Consider the following 26,994-nt stretch of genomic DNA (forward strand, 5'->3'; position numbering starts at 1 on the left):
ATCCCAGTATGAGTCATTAAACCGCATAATGTTCAACCTGAGCAGGACTGATGTTAGTTAGAGTGTGATGCGTATTATATCCTTTTCATACTAAGACAAAAGGTATTGCTGGTATCAAAGCCAAAACTTGTATTTCCGCCAAACAACCTAGTAATAATTTCGGTAAAGTTCTGCCAACAGCTTAGTATGAAATGTACTATGCTCTTAAACTCTTGATGGTTGCTAGGCAGCACCAGTTAACTATCCTGCTGCCAGTTGTAAACTTTGCGAGGCATGTCACTTTCCCAATCTCTTCACATAGCCCACCACTAAGCATGCACTGTTTTCTTAACCACAACTAGATGGATCCATAAACAATTACTGTGAGGAAAAAATTACTGAATGATTAAAATATTGGAATAAAGTAGGATAATGCAACTGAAGGCATGTATCAAATTGTTGCTTACTGAAACTCCTATTGTCCTTGTAATACATTTGAAGCAATAGCCTACCCGCGTGTGGTCAACTATATAATTTCAGCACTGTTTTGATTGGGACAGCACCATCGCGCTGCTTAAAGACAAGCATGGGTACTCATCTTGATAAATCAATAAATGTCCGATTTTTATTTTCCCTGAATCTCTGTTTGGATATTGGTTAGGCTACAATTAGGCTGGGGAAATGTTAACTAAGTTGAGTGCTGCTCATGATCATCTTGTCTAGTTGGCTCATTTATTAGAACATTTTGCCATGTTATGGAGTTTAACAAGTGGATTATTTTGCTCTTCACTGGCAGTCGCTTAGCAGCCTAGGCCTACTCATGACCAAAAGCCTGTGACTTCACTGACTTGTCTGATAATCAATCAATGTGATTTTGTTTAACTGAATCTCTGTCTGTATAGGCTATTTAGTTAATTGGTTTCTGGCTGGGCAAATAAGTAGAGGGGGTATAGCTCATCTATTCGTTTTCTCATCTATCACTGATCAGAAACATTTAGCATGCAATAATGTAGCCGAAATCAAGTGTAGGGCTATTATTTAGTTCAATCACACATAGGGAACTCCAAAAACCAGCGGAGGTTGTGAAATATTCGAGACTCGCATGCTTTTGAAAATAGGATTGTTATTATTTTGTATTGGTATCATGATGAAGGTAAGACCCTTCACCTGCTCCCTAACAAAGTGGAGTGAGGGTAGGAAAGAGATGAAACGTGGATCAAAAAAGCATGGGCTTGGGCTCTGTTTCAAAATATATATTTTTTATATAACAGCGGTTCTACACGTTCCTGTGACACAAGTTGTGTGGGAAAAATATTTGTTGCATTTTATTCTGTTATATTCCATTATATTGATCGGGTAGGTGTGTCTTTTCTGTTTAATGAATAAAATAATGAGCTATTGATTTCATTTGGATGGCGCAGCATTGGCTGCACAGACCCGTAACATAGGCCTAATTAAACTCAAAATATGCTATTCTATTCTTATGTTTCTTAGGACCTAACAGGAATTAATAATGGACTTATTTTTTAAGGTGTATATTCTCAATGGATTCTATTAAAATAGAAGCCTGCCCACATCTGCACACCACTACTACCACTCCTCTCCAGCACGGGAGGGATAAAAGGTGTAAGTAGGCAAGAATGTGGTAAAAATAGGCCTGTTTGTAAGGAGGTCATATAAACATTGCCCAAAATACAGTAAATCCTATGTGAAAGCAGTATTTGATTGTGTTTATATGTGTGTTAGAGTGTGTGTGTGTATATGTGTGTTAGAGTGTGTGAATGTGTGTTAGTGTGTTTATACTGTATGTGTGTTAGTGTGTGTATATGTGTGTTAGATCGTGTGGATGTGTGTTAGAGTGTGTCTCCTAGCACTCAGAGTTATCTGCTTGGTACTGGATGGAGGATGAGGAAAACCACCAGGCAGCTCCATCCTACACTATGATTACTCTGCCATCGTCTCAGTATGTCTTAATAATCCAAACCTATGTTTACTCTGCTATCGTCTCATTATGTCTTAATAATCCATCCCTATGTTTACTCTGCTATCGTCTCATTATGTCTTAATAATCCATCCCTATGATTACTCTGCTATCGTCTAATTACGTCTTAATAATCCATCCCTTTGATTACTCTGCTATCGTCTAATTATGACTTAATAATCCATCCCTATGTTTACGCTGCTATCGTCTCATTACGTTTCAATAATACATCCCTGTTTACTCTGCTCTCATCTCGTTACGTTTTAATAATCCATCCCTATGATTAGTCTGCTATTGCATCATTATATCTTAATAAAGGATACTCAGTATAATGCGGCCATATGGTTGCAATCAATCCTACTGTAGTCTGTCCATTCACTGCTTTGGTTTAATGCTGTAGTGTGGTGGAAATCTATGGATCTTTTGTGGTTTTCCCTAGATCTTTCCCAATACTTCAGTTCAGTGTAAGTTCTTCATCTCTGTAGCAGACAGTGAGTTTGTCATATTTGGTGTAGCCCTTTCCTGCAGTCAAATGACCAAATCGCCCTCTATTGACCTCATAGGTGGAATCTTTCATGATTTCATAATTAATAAACATGTTTTTTTTTGTGTGCAGAAAATCCGGTGTTTCTATTTCAAACGGTTTTGTTATATTTTAGTCTTCTGTGATGTATATAAAGTGTAATATTGAGACGCAAACTCAAAATAATACAATAATACATTTTAACCCTATATCTGACATGGCACAGGTGTCTTCTTTCTTTAAACCCATAACAGGGGGCCAAAATAAACACAATTACTTTGGGAATAACACGTTTCTTATGTCTTAAAAGGTTTTCTGTCATGTTATATGCTACTAAACAAACTACACTTCAACTGCAACGCTGAATCCAAGCAACTGACCGCTGCGATATTGTGTTCTACATCTAAAAATAACAAATCTAATTTGCCTTGCAATCTCCCATGTGGTGAAATCCATTTAGTAAACCCACGCTCAGATCATATGGAGATCAGCTGAGCACTTTCTGGACCCGCCACTCTACCAGGCGCCTTGTGTGACTTCCTGTGACTGCCGGGGGAAATTGTTTTTAATTTGTGAAAGCAAGTGTCAAATGTCTGAAGCAGCGGGCGCTGTGGAGTGTGGTGTGTTTCCTGGAAGGGCTCTTTTTGACTGGTTGTCTTGTTGCATTAGGATCAGTAGGCTTGATGTGGTCTCAGACAACATTGTCCCTCTCTGCTGCATCTTACTGGGTTTCAGGGCTAAGGGCAGAGGGGGTTTACCAGTAGCTGGACACTATCATAATCTACCCACTCACTCCTTCACTGCTGCTGCAAGCCACAAAGCATAGGTAGTTACTCACTGATAGACATGTTTGCGCCGCTAAGATGTCAAGTGAAGCTACTTCATAGGTTCACATTATTGGCCAACTGAAACCATATGCAAAGGTGAAATCGGTGATAATGGGCAATTTTCTATGACAATATAAAGATAGATACATTATGTTTTGTTGGACCTACAGTGAGGGAAAAAAAGTATTTGATCCCCTGCTGATTTCGTACCTTTGCCCACTGACAAAGAAATGGGTCTGGACTGGAGCCGCTGACCGGAGCTGGACCGGGCACCGGTGGAGCGGACTGCACAGGCTCCGGACTGGAGCCGCTGACCGGAGCTGGACTGGGCACCGGTGGAGTGGACTGCTCTGGCTCCGGAGTGGAGCCGCTGACCGGACCTGGACTGGACCCCGGTGGAGCGGACTGCTCTGGCTCCGGAGTGGAGCAGCTGACCGGAGCTGGATCAGGCACCGGTGGAGCGGACTGCTCTGGCTCCGGAGTGGAGCCGCTGACCGGAGCTGGACTGGACCCCGGTGAAGCGGATTGCTCTGGCTCCGGAGTGGAGCAGCTGACCGGAGCTGAACTGGAACCGGTGGAGCGGACTGTTCTGGCTCTGGAGTGGAGCAGCTGACCGGTGCCGGACCAGGCACCGGTGGAACAGGCACGGGCCGTGCCGGACTGGACACACGCACCACTGGCTTGGTGCGAGGGGCAGGAACAGGCCGGGCCGGGCTGGCGACGTGCACCACTGGCTTGGTGCGAGGGGCAGGAACAGGCCGGGCCGGGCTGGCGACGCGCACCACTGGCTTGGTGCGAGGGCAGGAACAGGCCGGACCGGGCTGGTGACGCGCACCACTGGCTTGGTGCGAGGGGCAGGAACAGGCCGGACCGGACTGGCGACACGCACCACTTCTGCTGCCTAACCAGCTCCTCTCGCTGTGCCTCTACACTTTCCTTCTCCCTTATAGCCTCCTGTAGCGCCTCCCTCTGACCGAATAACTCCTGCTCCCTCTGAACCAATAGCCCCCGTAACATGATGGCCTCCTCTCCTAACCTGCAGATCCGCCCTTTAACGGCCTCCTGCTGCCTCGTCATCCACACCGTGTGCCCCCCAAAAAATGTTTCTTGGGGTTGCCTCTCGGGTCTCCGTCGTCGCACTGTTGGCGCCGTTTCTCCTCTCCTACCTGGGCATCCTCCTTCATCGCCTTCCGGTAACGGACGGCCTCCTCCTCCGTAATTCTCCCCCAACCGAGGAGAACATCAACTAATGTAACCTCCTGTTGAATTCCCGGCGTTTGCTCCTGAACACGCTGCTTGGTCCTCGTTTGGTGGGATCTTCTGTCACGTTCGTTTATAGACGGGACGGACCAAGGCGCAGCGTGATATGCGAACATGTTAATTTTTTCCGAATAAACACAATGACGAAACAACAAACGAAACGTGAAGTCCAAGGTACACAAAACAAACATACCTAACACGGAACAAGATCCCACAACCCACTAGTGCCAATAGGCTGCCTAAGTATGGTCTCCAATCAGAGACAACGAGCGACAGCTGCCTCTGATTGGGAACCACACCGGCCAACATAGATCTAGACGATCTAGATCTAAACCTAGAAAATACAACATACCACACAGAAAATACACACCCTGACTCAACAAATACGAGTCTCCAGAGTCAGGGCGTGACAATAATTTTAATGGTAGGTTTATTTGAACAGTGAGAGACAGAATAACAACAACAAAATCCAGAAAAATGCATGTCAAAAATGTTATAAATTGATTTGCATTTTAATGAAGGAAATAAATATTTGACCCCCTCTCAATCAGAATGATTTCTGGCTCCCAGGTGTCTTTTATACAGGTAACGAGCTGAGATTAGGAGCAAACTCTTAAAGAGTGCTCCTAATCTCAGTTTGTTACCTGTATAAAATACACCTGTCCACAGAAGCAATCCATCAATCAGATTCCAAACTCTCTACCATGGCCAAGACCAAAAAGCTCTCCAAGGATGTCAGGGACAAGACTGTAGAATGGGCTACAAGACCATCGCCAAGCAGCTTGGTGAGAAGGTGACAACAGTTGGTGCGATTATTCGCAAATGGAAGAAACACAAAAGAACTGTCAATCTCCCTCGGCCTGGGGCTCCATGCAAGATCTCACCTCATGGAGTTGCAATGATCATGAGAACGGTGAGGAATCAGCCCAGAACTACACGGGAGGATCTTGTCAATGATCTCAAGGCAGCTGGGACCATAGTCACCAAGAAAACAATTGGTAACACACTACGCCGTGAAGAACTGAAATCCTGCAGCGCCCGCAAGGTCCCCCTGCTCAAGAAAGCACATATACATGCCCGTCTGAAGTTTGCCAATGAACATCTGAACGATTCAGAGGAGAACTGGGTGAAAGTGTTGTGGTCAGATGAGACCAAAATCGAGCTCTTTGGCATCAACTCAACTCGCCGTGTTTGGAGGAGGAGGAATGCTGCCTATGACCCCAAGAACACCATCCCCACTGTCAAACATGGAGGTGGAAACATTATGCTTTGGGGGTGTTTTTCTGCTAAGGGGACAGAACAACTTCACCGCATCAAAGGGACGATGGACGGGGCCATCTACCGTCAAATCTTGGGTGAGAACCTCCTTCCCTCAGCCAGGGCATTGAAAATGGATCGTGGATGGGTATTCCAGCATGACAATGACCCAAAACACACAGCCAAGGCAACAAAGGAGTGGCTCAAGAAGAAGCACATTAAGGTCCTGGAGAGGTCCTGGAGTGGAGGGAGCTGAAGGTTCGAGTTGCCAAACGTCAGCCTCGAAACCTTAATGACTTGGAGAAGATCTGCAAAGAGGAGTGGGACAAAATCCCTCCTGAGATGTGTGCAAATCTGGTGGCCAACTACAAGAAACGTCTGACCTCTGTGATTGCCAACAAGGGTTTTACCACCAAGTACTAAGTCATGTTTTGCAGAGGGGTCAAATACTTATTTCCCTCATTAAAATGCAAATCAATTTATAACATTTTTGACATGCGTTTTTCTGGATTTTTTTGTTGTTGTTCTGTCTCTCACTGTTCAGATAAACCTACCATTAAAATTATAGACTGATAATGTCTTTGTCAGTGGGCAAACGTACAAAATCAGCAGGGGATCAAATACTTTTTTCCCTCACTGTATAACAACACAAAATAGATCATGACAACTATATCAGAGCACAGCACAGGGTGTTTCCAGTGTTGTCAGGACATCTATTGTAAATGTGAATTAGAAGTGTTCATGTTCTGAATCTCTTTATTAGCTTTATTTCACAGACGTTACTCATGCTGCTGTCACCTTTAATTTAACTCCACTGAACAGGAGCCCAACAGTTGACAGATTCATCATGTTACAATATAGTAGAGAAACATTCTCTGTAGTCCTTAACTTTACTTAACTCTCCATCTTTCGCTTTCTCTGTTTTCTGTCTCTCTTTCACTCTCTATCTATTTTACTTTCTCTGTCTCTCTCTTTCACTCTCTCTCTCTCCATCTCTTGCTGTCTCCTTTCTTCCTCTTTTTCAGCCCTGAGTCCTTGGGTCTCTATTTTCTCCCACCCGGGCGTGAGAGACTACTCCCAACTGACCCTTGACCTGACCAGGAATGAGCTGATAGTGGGTGCAAGGTAAGAATGCATTCCTTCATATATATCTTATTCATTTGTTCATTTATCACTTAAGCAAAACACTCTGCCTGGCGCTGCACTTCGCTGCTGCTGAGAATTCCTCACTTTCTATCATAGACAATGTGGAGATAAAAAATGCAAAAGTGGTAATCATGTTTTAAAGGGGATCTGAACTTCCTGATTTAACCTTGGTTTTAATTATCCTCATCAGGAAATGCAACAGAACCAGATTTGGGTCTTGGAGGCGTGTTTTGATGTGGGTGTCTCTTGCGTGTGTGTTCGAACATGGGAAACGTTTGTACTTTCACTCTGCCAAAACAGTACACAGTTATAGTCACTCACCCTTCTAGATAATTTGAAACAGTCTAACCAGTTCTTGTGTCTAGAAGTAGCCTAGACTAGCTAGCAAGCTAGCCAACTTCTTCCCTTTCTCCAATTAGCTTCAGCCGGTTGGTGTGGGACAGTTGCCAAGTTGGTTTGACTATTGATAGCCTATTTGTGGGGCTAGTTAAGGACCGTCAATAAATTACACAATGTAAATGGGACAATATTTTAATGTTGCACATCTTTTAGTTGTCTCATTAAATGCTTTCAATATTTGTATATGAATTTCTACAATTTAAAGTTCGTTTGAGATTTGTGTCATTGAAATGTAGAGCTATTGACATTTAAATTATTGTCACATGTACATTGTGTCATTTACTGATGGTCTCTAACTTGACCCATAGGGATATCAAATGTCAAACCAAATTGACCCTGGGCATTACAATGGCATGCAGCTGCGTATGGAGCGAGATAGCTTCCAAAAGGTTGAACATACGTATCGTTAGGATCGTAAGAAAATCCATCCGTAAATAGTTAGGATCGTAAGAAAAGCCATGCGTGAAGCATGAAACATAAACGTGAAATTTCACCTGTGAACATACAAACACCATGTTATGATTACGGACTAACATTTTAGGCTTGAACAAATATTGTGCTGCAGTTCTGACGTACAATAATACCTTTCAGAGTTTTAGCAGTTTCATCTCACCAACCAAAAAAAGTACACCAAACTGCATGTGAGAAGTGCTACGTGAACAAGCATAACACAGTATAAAAAAAACGGAAGTCAGGGAAACCGGAAAGAGGTATCCTGCACGTTTTCAAGTTAAAAGTCTCCATTCTCTATTAATCCTCAATTGAGTTTACTTCACATTTGGGTAGCTAATGTAATGGATCTGTTTGCCAGCTTAAGTTTAGATAGCACTAGCTGTATTTTGCCTACAACAGTGAAGTTTCAGTCCGCTAGGTGTATCTCTACAGCATGGGCATATCTCTACAGCATGGGCATATCTCTACAGCATGGGCATATCTCTACAGCGTGGGCATATCTCTACAGCATGGGCATATCTCTACAGCATGGGCATATCTCTACAGCATGGGCATATCTCTACAGCATGGGCATATCTCTACAGCATGGGCATATCTCTATAGCATGGGCATATCTCTACAGCGTGGGCATATCTCTACAGCGTGGGCATATCTCTACAGCATGGGCATATCTCTACAGCATGGGCATATCTCTACAGCGTGGGCATATCTCTACAGCGTGGGCATATCTCTACAGCGTGGGCATATCTCTACAGCGTGGGCATATCTCTGGGTGAAGTGGAAATCCCCATGCATGCACCTTATCAAAATATGACATATTCAATATTGCACCATCCCATTCTCTGGGCTCTGTCTGCAATCATAACCAGTAGTATCTACCAGGAATAATGAAACATAGAATAATAATAGATGTTTGGTGAATCATTGCCACTCAAAATATTTTTTTTATAGAATATTTTGATATTTATTTCATCGCTTAAAATCTTGCCAAAGCATATTCTGTATTAGGGGTTAATATGAATTTAAAATAATTTTACATGATTTATATGAATCGGGAGAGGTTAAACGTTGGCTAAGTCTGGTATAAGCTTATTCCCACACTTTAGAATAACTATGTTGCAGTGGTCTTAGGTAGTCTCTGTATAGGCTATTCCCTTTAGCGCGACACTGCTGCCCAGTTGTAGAGCTGGTGATCTCAATGCAGCACCACAGCACCATGTGCCTTAGTAAAAGCACCCCTCAGCCTCAGAAGATGCCCTTCTGGAGGCATGCAGTCATAGAGTCATTATACCCTAATGTAGGCCTATTTGCCTACTACCCAAATGAAGTGCACAGCATGCATGATGCGTGCAACTCGTCATTCCAACATATTTGAACATTGAATTCATCATTCATTCAGTTCAGTCAGTCAGTTTGTCATCCATTCAGTCATTTGTCTGAGTTGCAATAGGAACTAAATCAAAGAGAATTGAACAGTCTTATCCATTGGTTTATTGAAATACATGTGTGTATTCAAAACTATCTAAATTCTCCAAAGATCTTTAGCCTATCACTTTAATAATTCAATGTTTAATTTAGGCCTATACAAATACAAAATAGGCCTTCAACTTGTAGGCATTGCAATTTAGCCTATCATTTTGGGTAATGGTATCTTGCGGAATTATTGTTTTACTCTATTTGTGTTTTATAACTGTTTGTATTATAGAGCTTCCCTTAAAAAAAGACCCTAGCTCACAGGCCTCTAAATATAGCCTCTAAATAAATGTTAAACAGAATAGTTGAAGAAGCACGTGCAGTGGCTGATAGGGAAAACAGATCTGGCAATAAGAATAGGCTATAGATCGTCTTGACCATTTGGGACCCCTTGGCTATTTCGCTAAGGACAGGTTATAGCCAAGACTTAATCAATATTTAGTTTTGTCTCATTTATTGATATGGATATAGCCTCTGCGTGATGGGGTTGTGCAACGCAAATGGCTATAACAAGCCTACATACCGAGTAGAATTCACTAATATAACAGTCAAAATGCCTAATATAAGGCCTACAGTCCATGCTCCCAAATACTGGAAAAAGTGTGATTCATTAGGTTACATGATCACCACATTAGCCCCACGCAGCTATAAAAAGAAATTATGCAATTATAAGGCCATTAAATAACACACAATAGCATGGCATATTTAGATAGCGGAATAGGCCTAGCCTAAATCATATTTACATTAGATTCTGCAGGTCAGGCGGTTATTCTAGACAAGGCTATCTTTATCATTCTCACACAAGTCATTTGCTGAAGGCCCAAGCCTATACTACGCCATCTACTGGTGTAACGGAGTTATTGAATGCAGTTCTAAAACAAGCTCTAGACTTTTATTTTGGAAATGAAACCGGAAGCTGCAGAGTAACTCTAATGTCTGGGCTAGAGTTGCTTGATTGACTAGCTAACTTCGACTAGCTAAGTTCGGTTCATGTCCTTTGCAGATGCCACAATACTGACAAAAGGTTGTATGCATAAAAAAGATCTGTAACTGAGAAAAGGGAGATGTGAAGTAAGAATTGAACGTGTAAATGTTCATTCATAGTCGTAACATAGGGTTTGTACGTTTACAGATCTAATTTAACATTTACATTTCAAGCATGGCTTTTCTTACAATCCTAACAATTTACTATACATACATTCAATCTTTTGGCAGCTATCTCACTCCATAGTTGCTCTCTGAATGGATGATTACTTGGGTACTGCCAGCTGTGGGCAGGATTGAAATAAACACAACCCAACTGTTATGGTACCCTTCATTCCGTGAAATACCACTTATACACAAAAAAAAAAAATTATGCACGCATGACTGTAAGTCGCTTTGGATAAAAGCGTCTGCTAAATGGCTTATTATTATTATTATTAGTATTATTATTATTATTATCTCGCAAATCTCCGTTTTGGATAACAATGACTTTATAACCAAATTATCCTATTTACACTTTGTAGTCAATTTTGACACTAGAATACATTTTTCTGACTAATATCGATGCCACATACGGTCGTTTTCTACCAGAGAAGTTGTTTATTGCTCTTTAAGTAGTTTGTTGAGGTTTGTTGGATAGGGACTGGTCTGGAATTTGGCAGCTGGACTATTTGAAACAACGACTAGCTCCAGAGAGTTGTTATCTGACTGCAATTAATCAGTTCCCTCAGCTGAACTCGCTGCAGCTGCCAGAAAACGTGTGGCGAGGCATCATTTGTCATAGCTCTTTTTATTTAGTTTAATAAAATATATTTATGCAAAGCGTTAAAAAGAGGGGCAAAGTGCTGTTTTCTTAGAACGATTTTCCTAATGATTTGTCAACTCACCACAATTTTTCTGTCCTTCACATCCGAGTGCTGCTGCAGGCTCTTTGCGTGTCTTGACCAATCAGATTAAACGGAAAATTGCAGTTCGAGCCAGCCAGGCCAATATTAAACCTTTTTACAACAGATGAATCACTTCATATTGTGTAAGGTCCAGAGTTTTACCTGGTTAGGTTACCAGATCAGGAAAAACTATGGGCCCAGGTATTTTTTTCGCCACACCACTCTGGGACATTTACATTACATTTACATCATTTAGCAGATGCTCTTATCCAGAGCGACTTACAAATTGGTGCATTCACCACTTTACAATTATTTGGGGGGTGGGGTAAGGGGTGGGGTAGAAGGATTACTTATCCTATCCCAGGTGTTCCTTAAAGAGGTGGGGTTTCAAATATCTCCGGAAGGTGGTGAGTGACTCCGCTGTCCTGGCGTCGTGAGGGAGCTTGTTCCACCATTGGGGTGCCAGAGCAGCGAACAGTTTTGACTGGGCTGAGCGGGAACTGTGCTTCAGCAGAGGTAGGGGAGCCAGCAGGCCAGAGGTGGATGAACGCAATGCTCTCGTTTGGGTGTAGGGACTGATCAGAGCCTGAAGGTACGGAGGTGCCGTTCCCCTCACAGCTCCGTAGGCAAGCACCATGGTCTTGTAGCAGATGCGAACTTCAACTGGAAGCCAGTGGAGTGTGCGGAGGAGCGGGGTGACGTGAGAGAACTTGGGAAGGTTGAACACCAGACGGGCTGCGGCATTCTGGATGAGTTGTAGGGGTTTAATGGCACAGGCAGGGAGCCCAGCCAACAGCGAGTTGCAGTAATCCAGACGGGAGATGACAAGTGCCTGGATTAGGACCTGTGCCGCTTCCTGTGTAAGGCAGGGTCGTACTCTCCGAATGTTGTAGAGCATGAACATACAGGATCGGGTCACCGCCTTGATGTTAGCGGAGAACGACAGGGTGTTGTCCAGGGTCACGCCAAGGCTCTTCGCACTCTGGGAGGAGGACACAACGGAGTTGTCAACCGTGATGGCGAGATCATGGAACGGGCAGTCCTTCCCCGGGAGGAAGAGCAGCTCCGTCTTGCCAAGGTTCAGCTTGAGGTGGTGATCCGTCATCCATACTGATATGTCTGCCAGACATGCAGAGATGCGATTTGCCACCTGGTTATCAGAAGGGGGAAAGGAGAAGATTAGTTGTGTGTCGTCTGCGTAGCAATGATAGGAGAGGCCATGTGAGGATATGACAGAGCCAAGTGACTTGGTGTATAGCGTGAATAGGAGAGGGCCTAGAACTGAGCCCTGGGGGACACCAGTGGTGAGAGCACGTGGTGCGGAGACAGCTTCTCGCCACGCCACTTGGTAGGAAGCGACCGGTCAGGTAGGACGTAATCCAAGAGTGAGCCACGCCGGAGATGCCCAGCTCAGAGAGGGTGGAGAGGAGGATCTGATGGTTCACAGTATCAAAGGCAGCAGACAGGTCTAGAAGGACAAGAGCAGAGGAGAGAGAGTTAGCTTTAGCAGTGCAGAGAGCCTCCATGACACAGAGAGTAGCAGTCTCAGTTGAATGACCAGTCTTGAAACCTGACTGGTTTGGATCAAGAAGGTCATTCTGAAAGAGATAGCAAGAGAGTTGGCTAAAAACGGCACGCTCAATAGTTTTGGAGAGAAAATAAAGAAGGGATACTGGTCTGTAGTTGTTGACATCAGAGGGATCGAGTGTTGGTTTTTTGAGAAGGGGTGCAACTCTTGCTCTCTTGAAGACGGAAGGGACATAGCCAGCGGTCAAGGATGAGTTGATCAGCGAGGTGAGGTAAGGTAAGGGAGAAGGTCACCAGAGAAGGTCTGGAGAAGAGAGGAGGGGATAGGGTCAAGCGGGCAGGTTGTTGGGCGGCCAGCCGTCACAAGTCGCAAGATTTTATCTGGAGAGAGAGGGGAGAAAGAAGTCAAAGCATAGGGTAGGGCAGTGTGAGCAGGACCAGCAGTGTCATTTGACTTAACAAACAAGGATCGGATGTCGTCAACCTTCTTTTCAAAATGGTTGACGAAGTCATCCACAGAGAGGGAGGAGGGGGGGCGAGGGGGAGGAGGATTCAGCAGGGAGGAGAAGGTGGCAAAGAGCTTCCTAGGGTTAGAGGCAGATGCTTGGAATTTAGAGTGGTAGAAAGTGGCCTTAGCAGCAGAAACAGATGAAGAAAATGTAGAGAGTAGGGAGTGAAAAGATGCCAGGTCCGCAGGGAGTCTAGTTTTCCTCCATTTCCGCTCGGCTGCCCGTAGCCCTGTTCTGTGAGCTCGCAATGAGTCATCAAGCCACGGAGATGGAGGGGAGGACCGAGCCGGCCGGGAGGATAGGGGACATAGAGAGTCAAAGGATGCAGAAAGGGAGGAGAGGAGAATTGAGTAGGCAGAATCAGGAGATTGGAGGGAGAAGGATGAGCAGAGGGAAGAGATGATAGGATGGAAGAGGAGAGAGTAGTGGGAGAGAGAGAGCGATGGTTGCGATGGCGCATTACCATCTGAGTAGGGGCAGAGTGAGTAGTGTTGGAGGAGAGCGAGAGAGAAAAGGATACAAAGTAGTGGTCGGAGACATGGAGGGGAGTTGCAGTGAGATTAGTAGAAGAACAGGACAGGACCTGTGGTGCTAGCTCTGACTCACTGTAACAGAAAACACATATAACTGCCATGCAAACTAAATGTTTATTAACTGTTTATTAACTGTTTATAACTGTGTATAACTGTTATTTCCTCTCTGTCATTTCTACACAGAAACTTCCTCTTCAGATTGAGTCTCAACAATGTGTCTCTCATCCAGGTAAGATAAGTCCACCTCCCACCTCCTCTCTTCTCTTGCTGCTGCGTGTGTGTGTGCGTGTGTGTGTGTGTGTGCGTGTGTGCGCGTGCGCATGTGCATGTGTAGTCCAGTGGCAGGGTTAGGGAGTAACTGATTACATGTAATCTGATTACAAAAAACCTCTAACTGTAATCAGTTATGCCATCAAAAATATTGTACTCAGATTACAGATACTTTTAAATTCCGAAAGGATGTTTGCGAAAAACTACATTATGACACCTTTCTGTTTCTCAATGACATTCAAATTCAGCATTCAAAAAAGGCGCAAGTTTAAGTTAGTTCCACCTGAACGAGTCTGACCACAAGTCAGAGGCCACTATGATGACACACCAAATGCATTTGATGGATCCTTTTTGTCGTCTTTTAATGCCTCTTAAAGGGTAACACTCAAACCCAATTTCAGCCTTTGCCCTTACCCCTTCAAATTTTCGAAACATGCATTCAGGTGAGAAGTAGTGGGTGGGGGGAATTGCTCATTAATATTAATTTGGGGTGGGTAAAGATAGTTGTACCTGATCACAACACTTTCTCACTAAAATATAGTCCACTATCAAGCTCTGATAATAAAATGATGTGCATCGTAAGCAAATATGGCTCTGGACAGTTAGCTCACAGTGGTAAGGCACTTAGTTGCAGACATCTATTGCCATTTGCGGTGTAAATTTGAATCCCCCATGGGGCGCAAAATAAATGTGGACTCACATTTATTGCAGTATTGTCTTGGGCAGAAAAGTGCAATCATCACCTTGAAAATGAAGATTAATTCAATCCAACTCACATTGCAGTATTTACACAGTAGCTCTTTTTCCAATGGTCAAATCAACTCACAGATTGGTCTTGAATACTGTATAAAAACCTACAACTACTACCAGAGTGACCCCTCTCCTAGTTATACAGTGCCTTGCAAAAGTATTCATCCCCCTTGGCGTTTTTCCTATTTTGTTGCATTACAACCTGTAGTTGAAATAGATTTTTATTTGGATTTCATGTAATGGACATACACAAAATAGTCCAAATTGGTGAATTGAAATGAAAAAAATTACTTGTTTCAAATAATTCAAAAAAATAAATAACAGAAAAGTGGTGCGTGCATATGTATTCACCCCCTTTGCTATGAAGCCCATAAATAAGATCTGGTGCAATCAATTACCTTCAGAAGTCACATAATTAGTTAAATAAAGTCCACCTGTGTGCAATCTAAGTGTCACATGATCTGTCACATGATCTCAGTATATATACACCTGTTCTGAAAGGCCCCAGAGTCTGCAACACAACTAAGCAAGGGGCACCACCAAGCAAGCGGCACCATGAAGACCAAGGAGCTCTCCAAACAGGTCAGGGACAAAGTTGTGGAGAAGTACAGATCAGGGTTGGGTTCTAAAAAAATATCAGAAACTTTGAACATCCCACGGAGCACCATTAAACCCATTATTAAAAAATTGAAAGAATATGGCACCACAACAAACCTGCCAAGCGAGGGCCGCCCACCAAAACTCACGGACCAGGCAAGGAGGGCATTAATCAGAGAGGCAACAAAGAGACCAAAGATAACCCTGAAGGAGCTGCAAAGCTCCACAGCGGAGATTGGAGTATCCGTCCATAGGACCACTTTAACACGTACACTCCACAGAGCAGGGCTTTACGGAAGAGTGGCCAGAAAAAAGCCATTGCTTAAAGAAAAAAATAAGCAAACACATTTGGTGTTCGCCAAAAGGCATGTGGGAGACTCCCCAAACATATGGAAGAAGGTGCTCTGGTCAGATGAGATTAAAATTGAGCTTTTTGGCCATCAAGGAAAACGCTATGTCTGGCGCAAACACAACACTTCTCATCACCCCGAGAACACCATCCCCACAGTGAAGCATGGTGGTGGCAGCATCATGCTGTGGGGATGTTTTTCATCGGCAGGTACTGGGAAACTGGTCAGAATTGAAGGAATGATGGATGGCGCTAAATACAGGGAAATTCTTGAGGGAAACCTGTTTCAGTCTTCGAGAGATTTGAGACTGGGACGGAGGTTCACCTTCCAGCAGGACAATGACCCTAAGGATACTGCTAAGTTCGACTGGGGTTTATATATAAATGCCTGGAGCATTAAAATTTTGGAGAATCTCTTATAAAATGGGTCAAAATCATGTATAGTAACCCTAGGTGTAAAATAGTAAATAATGGCTATTTCTCCTAAAGTTTTAAACTGTCAAGAGGAGTGAAACAAGGTTGTCCACTATCGCCATATCTATTTATTGTGGCCACCGAGATGTTAGCTATTAAAATCAGATCCAATAATAATATCAGAGGATTAGAAATCCAGGGCTTAAAAACAAAGGTGTCATTGTACGCTGATGATTCATGTTTTCTTTTAAATCCACAACTAGAATCACTCCACAGCCTCATAGAGGATGTAGATACATTTTCTAACCTCTCTGGATTACAACCAAATTATGACAAATGTACTATATTACGTATTGGATCACTTAAAAATACAATTTTTACATTACCATGTAGTTTACCAATAAAATGGTCTGATGGTGATGTGGATATACTCGGAATACATATCCCAAAGGAAATAAAAAATCTCACTTCAATAAATTTTAATAGAAAGTTATCAAAAATAGATAAGATCTTACTACCATGGAAAGGAAAATACCTGTCAATTTGTGGAAAAATCACCCTGATTAACTCTTTAGTATTATCCCAGTTTACCTATTTGCTTATGGTCTTGCCTACGCCTAGCGAACAGTTTTTTAATTATATGAGAAAAAAATATTCAATTTTATTTGGACGGCAAGCCAGACAAAATTAAAAGGGCATATTTATATAATGAATATGAATTCGGAGGACAGAAATTATTAAATAGTAAAGCATTAGACCTATCACTAAAAGCTTCAGTCATACAAAAGTTATACTTGAATCCGAACTGGTTCTCAAGCAAATTAGTAAGATTGTCTCACCCAATGTTCAAGAAAGGCCTTTTTCCCTTTATTCAGATTACAACAACTCATTTGCAGTTATTTGAAAGGAAATCATCTCCCAAATATCACTATTTCTAAAACAAGCCATAGAAAGTTGGTTGCAATTTCAATTTAATCCCCCAGAAACGACAGAACAAATAATGCAACAAATATTGTGGTTAAATTCAAATATACTAATTGACAAAAAAACTTTATTTTTTGACAGAATGTTTAAAAAAGGTATAATCTTCGTAAATGATATCATCGGTAGGACTGGTGGAGTTATGTCGCACATGCAGCTAACAAAAACATATGGACATGTCTGCTCTACCCAAAATTACAACCAAATAATTGCAGCCTTACCGCAAAAGTGGAAGAGGAAAGTGGAAGGGGGAGAAAGTAAGGAACTTGTCTGTCGGCCTTGCATTAAAGAACATAATTGGTTAAGGAAAACTGTGATAAATAAAAAAGTATATCAGTTTCACTTAAGGACCAAAGGATTGACAGCCGTCCCATATAGATTGCAAAATAGTTGGGAAGAGATTTTTGACGTACCGATCCCATGGCATAGTGTTTATGAACTGACACGCAAAACGACACCGGATTCAAAAATTAGAATCTTTCAATTTAAATTATTATATAAAATTCTTGCTACCAATAGAATGTTATTTATATGGGGGATACAATCTTCCCAGCTCTGCAGATTTTGCTGTGAAGAGACAGAATCATTAGATCATTTGTTTTGGTTCTGTCCATTTGTAGCTTGTTTTTGGACACAGGTCCAGGAATGGCTAAAGGATTGCAATATTTAGCTGGAGCTAACCTTGCTGATAGCATTACTGGGTGATCTGAAAAGTCATAGTCAATCGATCAATAATCTAATAATACTTTTAGCAAAAAAAAAAAAATAATAATTCACAATCTGTAGAAGCAATGACAATAGAAAGGTTCAGAACTTTTGTAAAACATCACAGTACGGTTGAAATATATATGGCAAATAGAAATCCTATATGGATGGTGTTAAGAGATAGATGGGAGGTATTGAATAGAGTTGAAGGATGGGACTAATAACAAATAACAACAAATAATAACAAAGATAGCTAATAATGTAAGCATACTGTGTCCATAATAAGTATATAGGTTGTATGTTGGGAGCTTTTGGGAAAGAGCACAGTTAGAAAGATATGGCATATAGAAGCAAACCGGATGGACATCATGAAAATGATCAGAGAGGTTGAGAGTAGAAGAAGTTCAGGAGCAAAAAAAAAATTAAAAAAAATAAATAAATATATATATATATATATATATATATATATATATATATATATATATAATATAATTATATATAATATAATTATTGTAAAATTAACTGTGTCCATAAGGTGTAGATAGTAAGTATAGACCGGAAGTAGAGGCCTGGGCATTGTTGTTCACTAATTAACTCCAAGTAGGGAAAGGATGGCGGGGTTGAAAAGTAATAAAGGGGAGTATATATATAAAAAACATGGGGGATTGGAAGTGATGCAGACAATTACATTGATAGAAGATACAATCTATCTGCAATATTAAGCTGATCCACCCCCCCCCCCCCCCCCCCCCCAAAAAAAAAAAAAAAAAGGATACTGCTAAAGCAACACTTGAGTGGTTTAAGGGGAAACATTTAAATGTATTGGAATGGTCAAGGGGGGTAAATACTTTCGCAAGCCACTGTATGCTTTCACTTTTCAGAATTAGAAGTGTGTGGGCAGGGGATGAATACTGCAAATTAAGGATTTGAAAAAATCTATATACAATGGGGAGAACAAGTATTTCATACACTGTCGATTTTGCAGGTTTTCCTACTTACAAAGCATGTAGAGGTCTGTAATTTTTATCATAGGTACACTTCAACTGTGAGAGACGGAATCTAAAACAAAAATCCAGAAAATCACATTGTATGATTTTTAAGTAATTAATTTGCATTTTATTGCATGACATAAGTATTTGAGCACCTACCAACCAGTAAGAATTCCGGCTCTCACAGACCTGTTAGTTTTTCTTTAAGAAGCCCTCCTGTTCTACCTCCTGCACCTGTTTGAACTCGTTACCTGTATAAAAGACACCTGTCCACCTGACTCCAACCTCTCCACAATGGCCAAGACCAGAGAGCTGTGTAAGGACATCAGGGATACAATTGTAGACCTGCACAAGGCTGGGATGGGCTACAGGACAATAGGCAAGCAGCTTGGTGAGAAGGCAACAACTGTTGGCGCAATTATTAGAAAATGGAAGAAGTTCAAGATGACGGTCAATCACCCTCGGTCTGGGGCTCCATGCAAGATCTCACCTCGTGGGGCATCAATGATCATGAGGAAGGTGAGGGATCAGCCCAGAACTACACGGCAGGACCTGGTCAATGACCTGAAGAGAGCTGGGACCACAGTCTCAAAGAAAACCATTAGTAACACACTACGCCGTCATGGATTAAAATCCTGCAGCGCACGCAAGGTCCCCCTGCGCAAGCCAGCGCATGTCCAGGCCCATCTGAAGTTTGCCAATGACCATCTGGATGATCCAGAGGAGGAATGGGAGAAGGTCATGTGGTCTGATGAGACAAAAATAGAGCTTTTTGGTCTAAACTCCACTCGCCGTGTTTGGAGAAAGAAGAAGGATGAGTACAACCCCAAGAACACCATCCCAACCGTGAAGCATGGAGGTGGAAACAACATTCTTTGGGGATGCTTTTCTGCAAAGGGGACAGGACGACTGCACCGTATTGAGGGGAGGATGGATGGGGCCATGTATCGCGAGATCTTGGCCAACAACCTCCTTCCCTCAGTAAGAGCATTGAAGATGGGTCGTGGCTGGGTCTTCCAGCATGACAACGACCCAAAACACACAGCCAGGGCAACTAAGGAGTGGCTCCGTAAGAAGCATCTCAAGGTCCTGGAGTGGCCTAGCCAGTCTCCAGACCTGAACCCAATGGAAAATCTTTGGAAGGAGCTGAAAGTCCGTATTGCCCAGCGACAGCCCCGAAACCTGAAGGATCTGGAGAAGGTCTGTATGGAGGAGTGGGCCAAAATCCCTGCTGCAGTGTGTGCAAACCTGGTCAAGACTACAGGAAACATATGATCTCTGTAATTGCAAACAAAGGTTTCTGTACCAAATATTAAGTTCTGCTTTTCTGATGTATCAAATACTTCTGTCATGCAATAAAATGCAAATTAATTACTTAAAAATCATACAATGTGATTTTCTGGATTTTTGTTTTAGATTCCGTCTCTCACAGTTGAAGTGTACCTATGATAAAAATTACAGACCTCTACATGCTTTGTAAGTAGGAAAACCTGCAAAATCGGCAGTGTATCAAATACTTGTTCTCCCCACTGTATATCTTCCCCATGTGGTATTAAAACTCACAACAATGAGCCAACTGTCTTAGCATACTGTGCCACCAATCAGTCATAGCAGTTGAGAAAAAATACAATGATTTGACATGACCACCATTGTCATCTATTTCTTGTTAAGAAAGATGTAGCTCCTCATAGCCTACATGATTATTTTTCTTCGTAAAAGCACATAGATGTGTATGAAACGGTAATCAAAACCTTTGAATTTAGTCATATGCGGAAATGTGCCTAACTGCCTTTTGAATTTTGTGTAACGTCAGTAGTCTATTCAAGGAAGCATCATGCAAAATGTATTGGCACACTCCATTTACCAAGACCATTGCCAAATAAAGCGCGCTGTCACCTGCTTTTATAGTGAGCCTTGAGGTGGTACCACCCAGCACATCTAGAAGGGAGTGTATTTCATACCGAATCCCTTCCTTGAGATGACGTAGAGGAACCTTCTCAAGGTGCCTCTACATCACAAATTCAATTGAACTGCTAGAGGCAAAAAGAGCTAGATTTACTACTAAAAGACCAAAATATATCACTTTGGCGAACTGTCAAAATGAAGACCAGCATTGACGTGTTTCACTATAACTAAGCCTAAAGCATCTGGTTTTTGATGAAAAAATGTTTTCATGAAAGTTGCTCTTTAAGTAATCCGATTACGTTATTGCTTTTGGGTAATCCAAAAATTACGTTACTGATGACCATCTTGGACAGGTAATTAGTAACTGTAATGGATTACATTTAGAAAGTAACCTACCCAACCATGTCCAGTGGTCTTTAACAACCGACACTTAACCATCTACAGCCAGTGCTCCTCTCTTCCGCTGGGCTCCCAGACCTGCCTCTCTCCGCCTCTCCTTCTCTCCTCCTCCTCTCCGCCTCCTCTCCACCTCTCTCCTCTTCTCTCTACTCATCTGTTCTGCAGCTCCTCTCTTTAACTCTCCTGGCTGCAGTTGGCTTCCTGGTATTGATTCTGGGGTTTTGGGACTGGAGTGTTTTCAGCTCCTAGGATGGTGGTGGGGTGGAGAAAGAGAGTGAGTGTTTGGTGGTGTGATGTCTATATGGAGGTAGCTACTGTTACAAGGGTCTACTGTGGGATTACAGTGCATCAGGTAGAGAAGGCTCATGTGGTGATGTGGGACCTGTCTAAGTATTGTAGCCCTAGACACTGTACATCACAAACCACGTTTCCATCCACAGTTTTTATGCGAGTAAAGTCATACCGTATCAAAAAATAAATAAAATAAGTTTCCGTACAATTTTATGAATGCCGACAGATAATTTGTTCGCTTGACATGGTGGGATATTTTAGTGTGGCAGTGGAAACGCCTTTATACTCAAATATTGATATAATAACCATCATATCGAAGTAAATTTAAATCAAATGTTATTTGTCACATGCGCCGAATACGACAGGTGTTGACCTTACAGTGAAATGCTTACTTACAAGCCCTTAACCAACAATGCAGTTTTAAGAAAAATAAGTAAAAAATATATAAGTAAAAAATAGAGCAGCAGTAAAATAACAGTAGCGAGGCTATATACAGGGGGTACCGGTACAGAGTCAATGTGCGAGGGCACAGCTTAGTCGAGATAATTTAGGTAAAATGTACATGTACAGTGGGGAAAAAAAGTATTTAGTCAGCCACCAATTGTGCAAGTTCTCCCACTTAAAAAGATGAGAGAGGCCTGTAATTTTAATCATAGGTACACGTCAACTATGACAGACAAATTGAGGAAAAGAAATCCAGAAAATCACATTGTAGGATTTTTAATGAATTTATTTGCAAATTATGGTGGAAAATAAGTATTTGGTCACCTACAAACAAGCAAGAATTCTGGCTCTCACAGACCTGTAACTTATTCTTTAAGAGGCTCCTCTGTCCTCCACTCGTTACCTGTATTAATGGCACCTGTTTGAACTTGTTATCAGTATAAAAGACACCTGTCCACAACCTCAAACAGTCACACTCCAAACTCCACTATGGCCAAGACCAAAGAGCTGTCAAAGGACACCAGAAACAAAATTGTAGACCTGCACCAGGCTGGGAAGACTGAATGGTTTGAAGAAATCAACTGTGGGAGCAATTATTAGGAAATGGAAGACATACAAGACCACTGATAATCTCCCTCGATCTGGGGCTCCACGCAAGATCTCACCCCGTGGGGTCAAAATGATCACAAGAACGGTGAGCAAAAATCCCAGAACCACACGGGGGGACCTAGTGAATGACCTGCAGAGAGCTGGGACCAAAGTAACAAAGCCTACCATCAGTAACACACTACGCCGCCAGGGACTCAAATCCTGCAGTGCCAGACGTGTCCCCCTGCTTAAGCCAGTACATGTCCAGGCCCGTCTGAAGTTTGCTAGATTGCATTTGGATGATCCAGAAGAGGATTGGGAGAATGTTATATGGTCAGATGAAACCAAAATATAACTTTTTGGTAAAAACTCAACTCGTCGTGTTTGGATGACAAAGAATGCTGAGTTGCATCCAAAGAACACCATACCTACTGTGAAGCATGGGGGTGGAAACATCATGCTTTGGGGCTGTTTTTCTGCAAAGGGACCAGGACGACTGATCCGTGTAAAGGAAAGAATGAATGGGGCCATGTATCGTGAGATTTTGAGTGAAAACCTCCTTCCGTCAGCAAGGGCATTGCAGATGAAACGTGGCTGGGTCTTTCAGCATGACAATGATCCCAAACACACCGCCCGGGCAACGAAGGAGTGGCTTCGTAAGAAGCATTTCAAGGTCCTGGAGTGGCCTAGCCAGTCTCCAGATCTCAACCCCATAGAACATCTTTGGAGGGAGTTGAAAGTCTGTGTTGCCCAGCGACAGCCCCAAAACATCACTGCTCTAGAGGAGATCTGCATGGAGGAATGGGCCAAAATACCAGCAACAGTGTGTGAAAACCTTGTGAAGACTTACAGAAAACGTTTGACCTCTGTCATTGCCAACAAAGGGTATATAACAAAGTATTGAGAAACTTTTGTTATTGACCAAATACTTATTTTCCACCATAATTTGCAAATAAATTCATAAAAAATCCTACAATGTGATTTTCTGGAGAAAAAAAATCTCATTTTGTCTGTCATAGTTGACGTGTACCTATGATGAAAATTACAGGCCTCTCTCATCTTTTTAAGTGGGAGAACATGCACAATTGGTGGCTGACTAAATACTTTTTTTCCCCACTGTAGGTAGAGTTAAAGTGACTATGCATAGAAAATAAACAGAGAGTAGCAGCAGCTTAAAAGAGGGGGTGGGAACAATGCAAATGGTAGCCATTTGATTAGCTGTTCAGGAGTCTTATGGCTTGGGGGTAGAAGCTGTTGAGAAGCCTTTTGGACTTAGACTTGGTGCTCCTGTACCGCTTGCCATGTGGTAGCAGAGAGAACAGTCTATGACTATGGTGGCTGGAGTCTTAGACAATTTTTAGGGCCTTCCTCTGACATCGCCTGGTGTAGAGGTCCTGGATGGCAGGAAGCTTGGCCCCAGTGATGTACTGGGCCGTACGCACTACCCTCTGTAGTACCTTTCGGTCGGAGGCCAAGCAGTTGCCATACCAGACAGTGATGCAACCAGTCAGGATGCTCTCGTTGGTGCAGCTGTATAACTTTTTGAGGATCTGAGGACCCATGCCAAATCTTTTCAGTCTCCTGAGGGGGAATAGGCTTTGTCATGCCCTCATCACGACTGTCTTGGTGTATTTCGACATTTACATTTACATTTTACATTTTAGTCATTAGCAGACGCTCTTATCCAGAGCGACTTACAGTTAGTGAGTGCATACATTATTTTTTTAATTGTTATACTGGCCCCCCGTGGGAATCGAACCCACAACCCTGGCGTTGCAAACGCCATGCTCTACCAACTGAGCTACATCCCTGCCGGCCATTCCTTCCCCTATCCTGGACGACGCTGGGCCAATTGTGCGCCGCCCCATGGGTCTCCCGGTCGCGGCCGGCTACGACAGAACCTGGATTCAAAACAGGATCTCTAGTGGCACAGCTAGCACTGCGATGCAGTGCCTTAGACCACTGCGCCACTCGGGACCATGATGGTTTGTTGGTGATGTGGACGCCAAGGAACGTGAAGCTCACAACCTGCTCCACTACAGCCCCGTCGATGAGAATGGGGGTGTGCTCGGTCCTCTTCTTTTTCCTGTAGTCCACAATCATCTCCTTTGTCTTCATCACATTGAGGGAGAGGTTGTTATCCTGTCACCACACGGCCAGGTCTCTGACCTCCTCCCTATAGGATGTCTCATCGTTGTCGATGATCAGGCCTACCACTGTTGTGTCGTTCGGCAAACTTTAATGATGGTGTTGGAGTCGTGCCTGGCCATGCAGTCATGGGTGAACAGGGAGTACAGGAGGGGACTCAGCACGCACCCCTGAGGGGCCCCCGTGTTGAGGATCAGCATGGCAGATGTGTTGTTACCTACCCTTACCACCTGGGGGCAGACCATCAGGAAGTCCAGGATCCAGTTGCAGAGGGAGGTGTTTAGTCCCAGGGTCCTTAGCTTAGTGATGAGCTTTGAGGGCACCATGGTGTTGAATGCTGAGCTGTAGTCAATGAATAGCATTCTCACGTAGGTGTTCTTTTTGTCCAGGTATGAAAGGGCAGTGTGGAGTGCAATAGAGATTGCATCATCTGTGGATCTGTTGGGGCGGTATGCAAATTGGAGTGGGTCTAGGGTTTCTTGGATAATGGTGTTGATGTGAGCCATGTGAGTCAAAGCACTTCATGGCTACAGACGTGAGTGCTACGATTTGGTAGTCATTTAGGCAGGTTACCTTAGTGTTCTTGGGCACAGGGACTATGGTGGTCTGCTTGAAACATGTAGGTATTACAGACTTAGCCAGGGACAGGTTGAAAATGACACTTGCCAGTTGGTCAGCGCATGCTCGGAGTACACGTCCTGGTAATCCGTCTGGCCCTGCGGTTGGCTGGCTAGGAGTCACACGATTATATGATGTGTGGTCCTCCCACTACGACTCGGGAAACCATGCAGTTTATTAGGCTACAGATTAAATGAATTATGATGAAAGTGCACGGCCGATCTTGATGCTCCTTTCCAATAAATATCGGGGGTCTGATTCTGGTGACATGATGATCGATGCTTGACTACCATTTGACAAATACAAATATTCTCGCTCTTATCCATAATTTCATCATGTAGACTAGCATATCAGCACAGCCTCCCTGCACTGTATCTGTGAACTGTTGGCTAGAGAGCACGTGCCAAGACCAGAGTGGGCACATTTTCTATTTAACAGTTTTTGTGACAAAACTATTACTACGTCTGAGTGGCGCAGTGGTCTAAGGCACTGAATCGTAGTGCTAGCTGTGCCACTAGAGATCCTGGTTCGAATCCAGGCTCTGTCGCAGCTGGCCGCGACCGGGAGACTCATGGGCGGCGCACAATTGGCCTAGTGTCGTCCAGGGTAGGGGAGGGAATGGCCAGCAGGGATGTAAAAAAATAAAAGTATGAAAAAAGGTGTGTTCACTAAATGTAAGTCGCTCTGGATAAGAGTGTCTGCTAAATTACTAAAATGTCATCACACACTGATTTTGGAAACACACCACTGGTAGGAAAATGTGCATATTTTCTTTATGCAGTTTTGAGAATATTCACATTAAAATCTGTCGCCAATTGGATGGAATCCAAGCTACAGACACACTTCAAATATATACTGAACAAAAATATAAACGCAACATGCAACAATTTCAAAGACTTTACTGAGTTACAGTTCATATAAGGAACTCTTCAATTGAAATAAATAAATTATGCCCTAATCTGTGGATTTCACATGACTGGGCAGGGGCGCAGCCATGGGTGGGCCTGGGAGGGCATAGGCCCACCCACTTGGCAGCCAGGCCCACCCACTGGGGAGCCAGGCCCAGCCAATCAGAATGAGTTGTTCCCCACAAAAGGGCTTTATTGCTCCTACTGTACTTACCGGAGTTTGCCTGGCGCGATGGAACCATTGGAATAGTTCCAGAAGTGTCCAACCCCGTCCATCTGGCACATCAGCAAGGCTCAATCAAACACTCAAAGTCCTTGAAAGAAGACAAATACTATTTGAACCCAGGTCTAACTAATGGACAAATAGGAGAGAGTTTAAGTGAAATGAGTGAATGCTGTATGTTGATCTGATTCTACAGTACTACGGCCTGTTTCTCTGCACTGAGATGGATGGATGGATGAAAGCATGTCACCACACAGACTTAACCATGTCTTTCAACATCTGTACCCCACTTGCTTGGCATGCATGCACGCAGACACACACACACACACACACACACACACACACACACACACACACACACACACACACACACACACACACACACACACACACACACACATACACACACACACACACACACACACACACTTTATTGGCTTGTCTTGAGCTGGGGGATAAACAAGGCGGCTCCTTCTTCATTCTGTTCTAACTGGAGGTGTCACTAGGCGCGCCAGGGCCCAAATCGATGAGCACAGAACACTGCTGCTGCCCAGTTAGGAGGAGAGGATCTGAGCCTGCCAGCATGCCTAAACAGATGAACGAGATGGAAGGCCTCTACACCTCCTCCTCCTCCTCCTCCTCTTCCTCCTCCTCCTCTTCCTCCTCCTGCCTGCTTG

At 43.2% G+C, this 26,994-nt stretch overlaps 1 protein-coding gene across 1 annotated transcript in view; it reads left to right on the forward strand.

The window, feature by feature from the left end:
* The window catches only part of LOC311128998 (semaphorin-5B-like), a 267,133-nt gene that overhangs the window by 113,645 nt on the left and 126,494 nt on the right, over window positions 1–26,994 (forward strand). Inside the window, exons 4-5 of the mRNA XM_084161231.1 lie at window positions 6,853–6,952; window positions 13,922–13,967. Of these exons, the coding sequence (XP_084017357.1) occupies window positions 6,853–6,952; window positions 13,922–13,967 (146 nt within the window). The remainder of the gene's footprint in view (window positions 1–6,852; window positions 6,953–13,921; window positions 13,968–26,994) is intronic.

Source organism: Coregonus lavaretus (genome assembly GCF_964263955.1).
Source record: "Coregonus lavaretus genome assembly, chromosome: 5".
NCBI lineage: Eukaryota > Metazoa > Chordata > Actinopteri > Salmoniformes > Salmonidae > Coregonus > Coregonus lavaretus.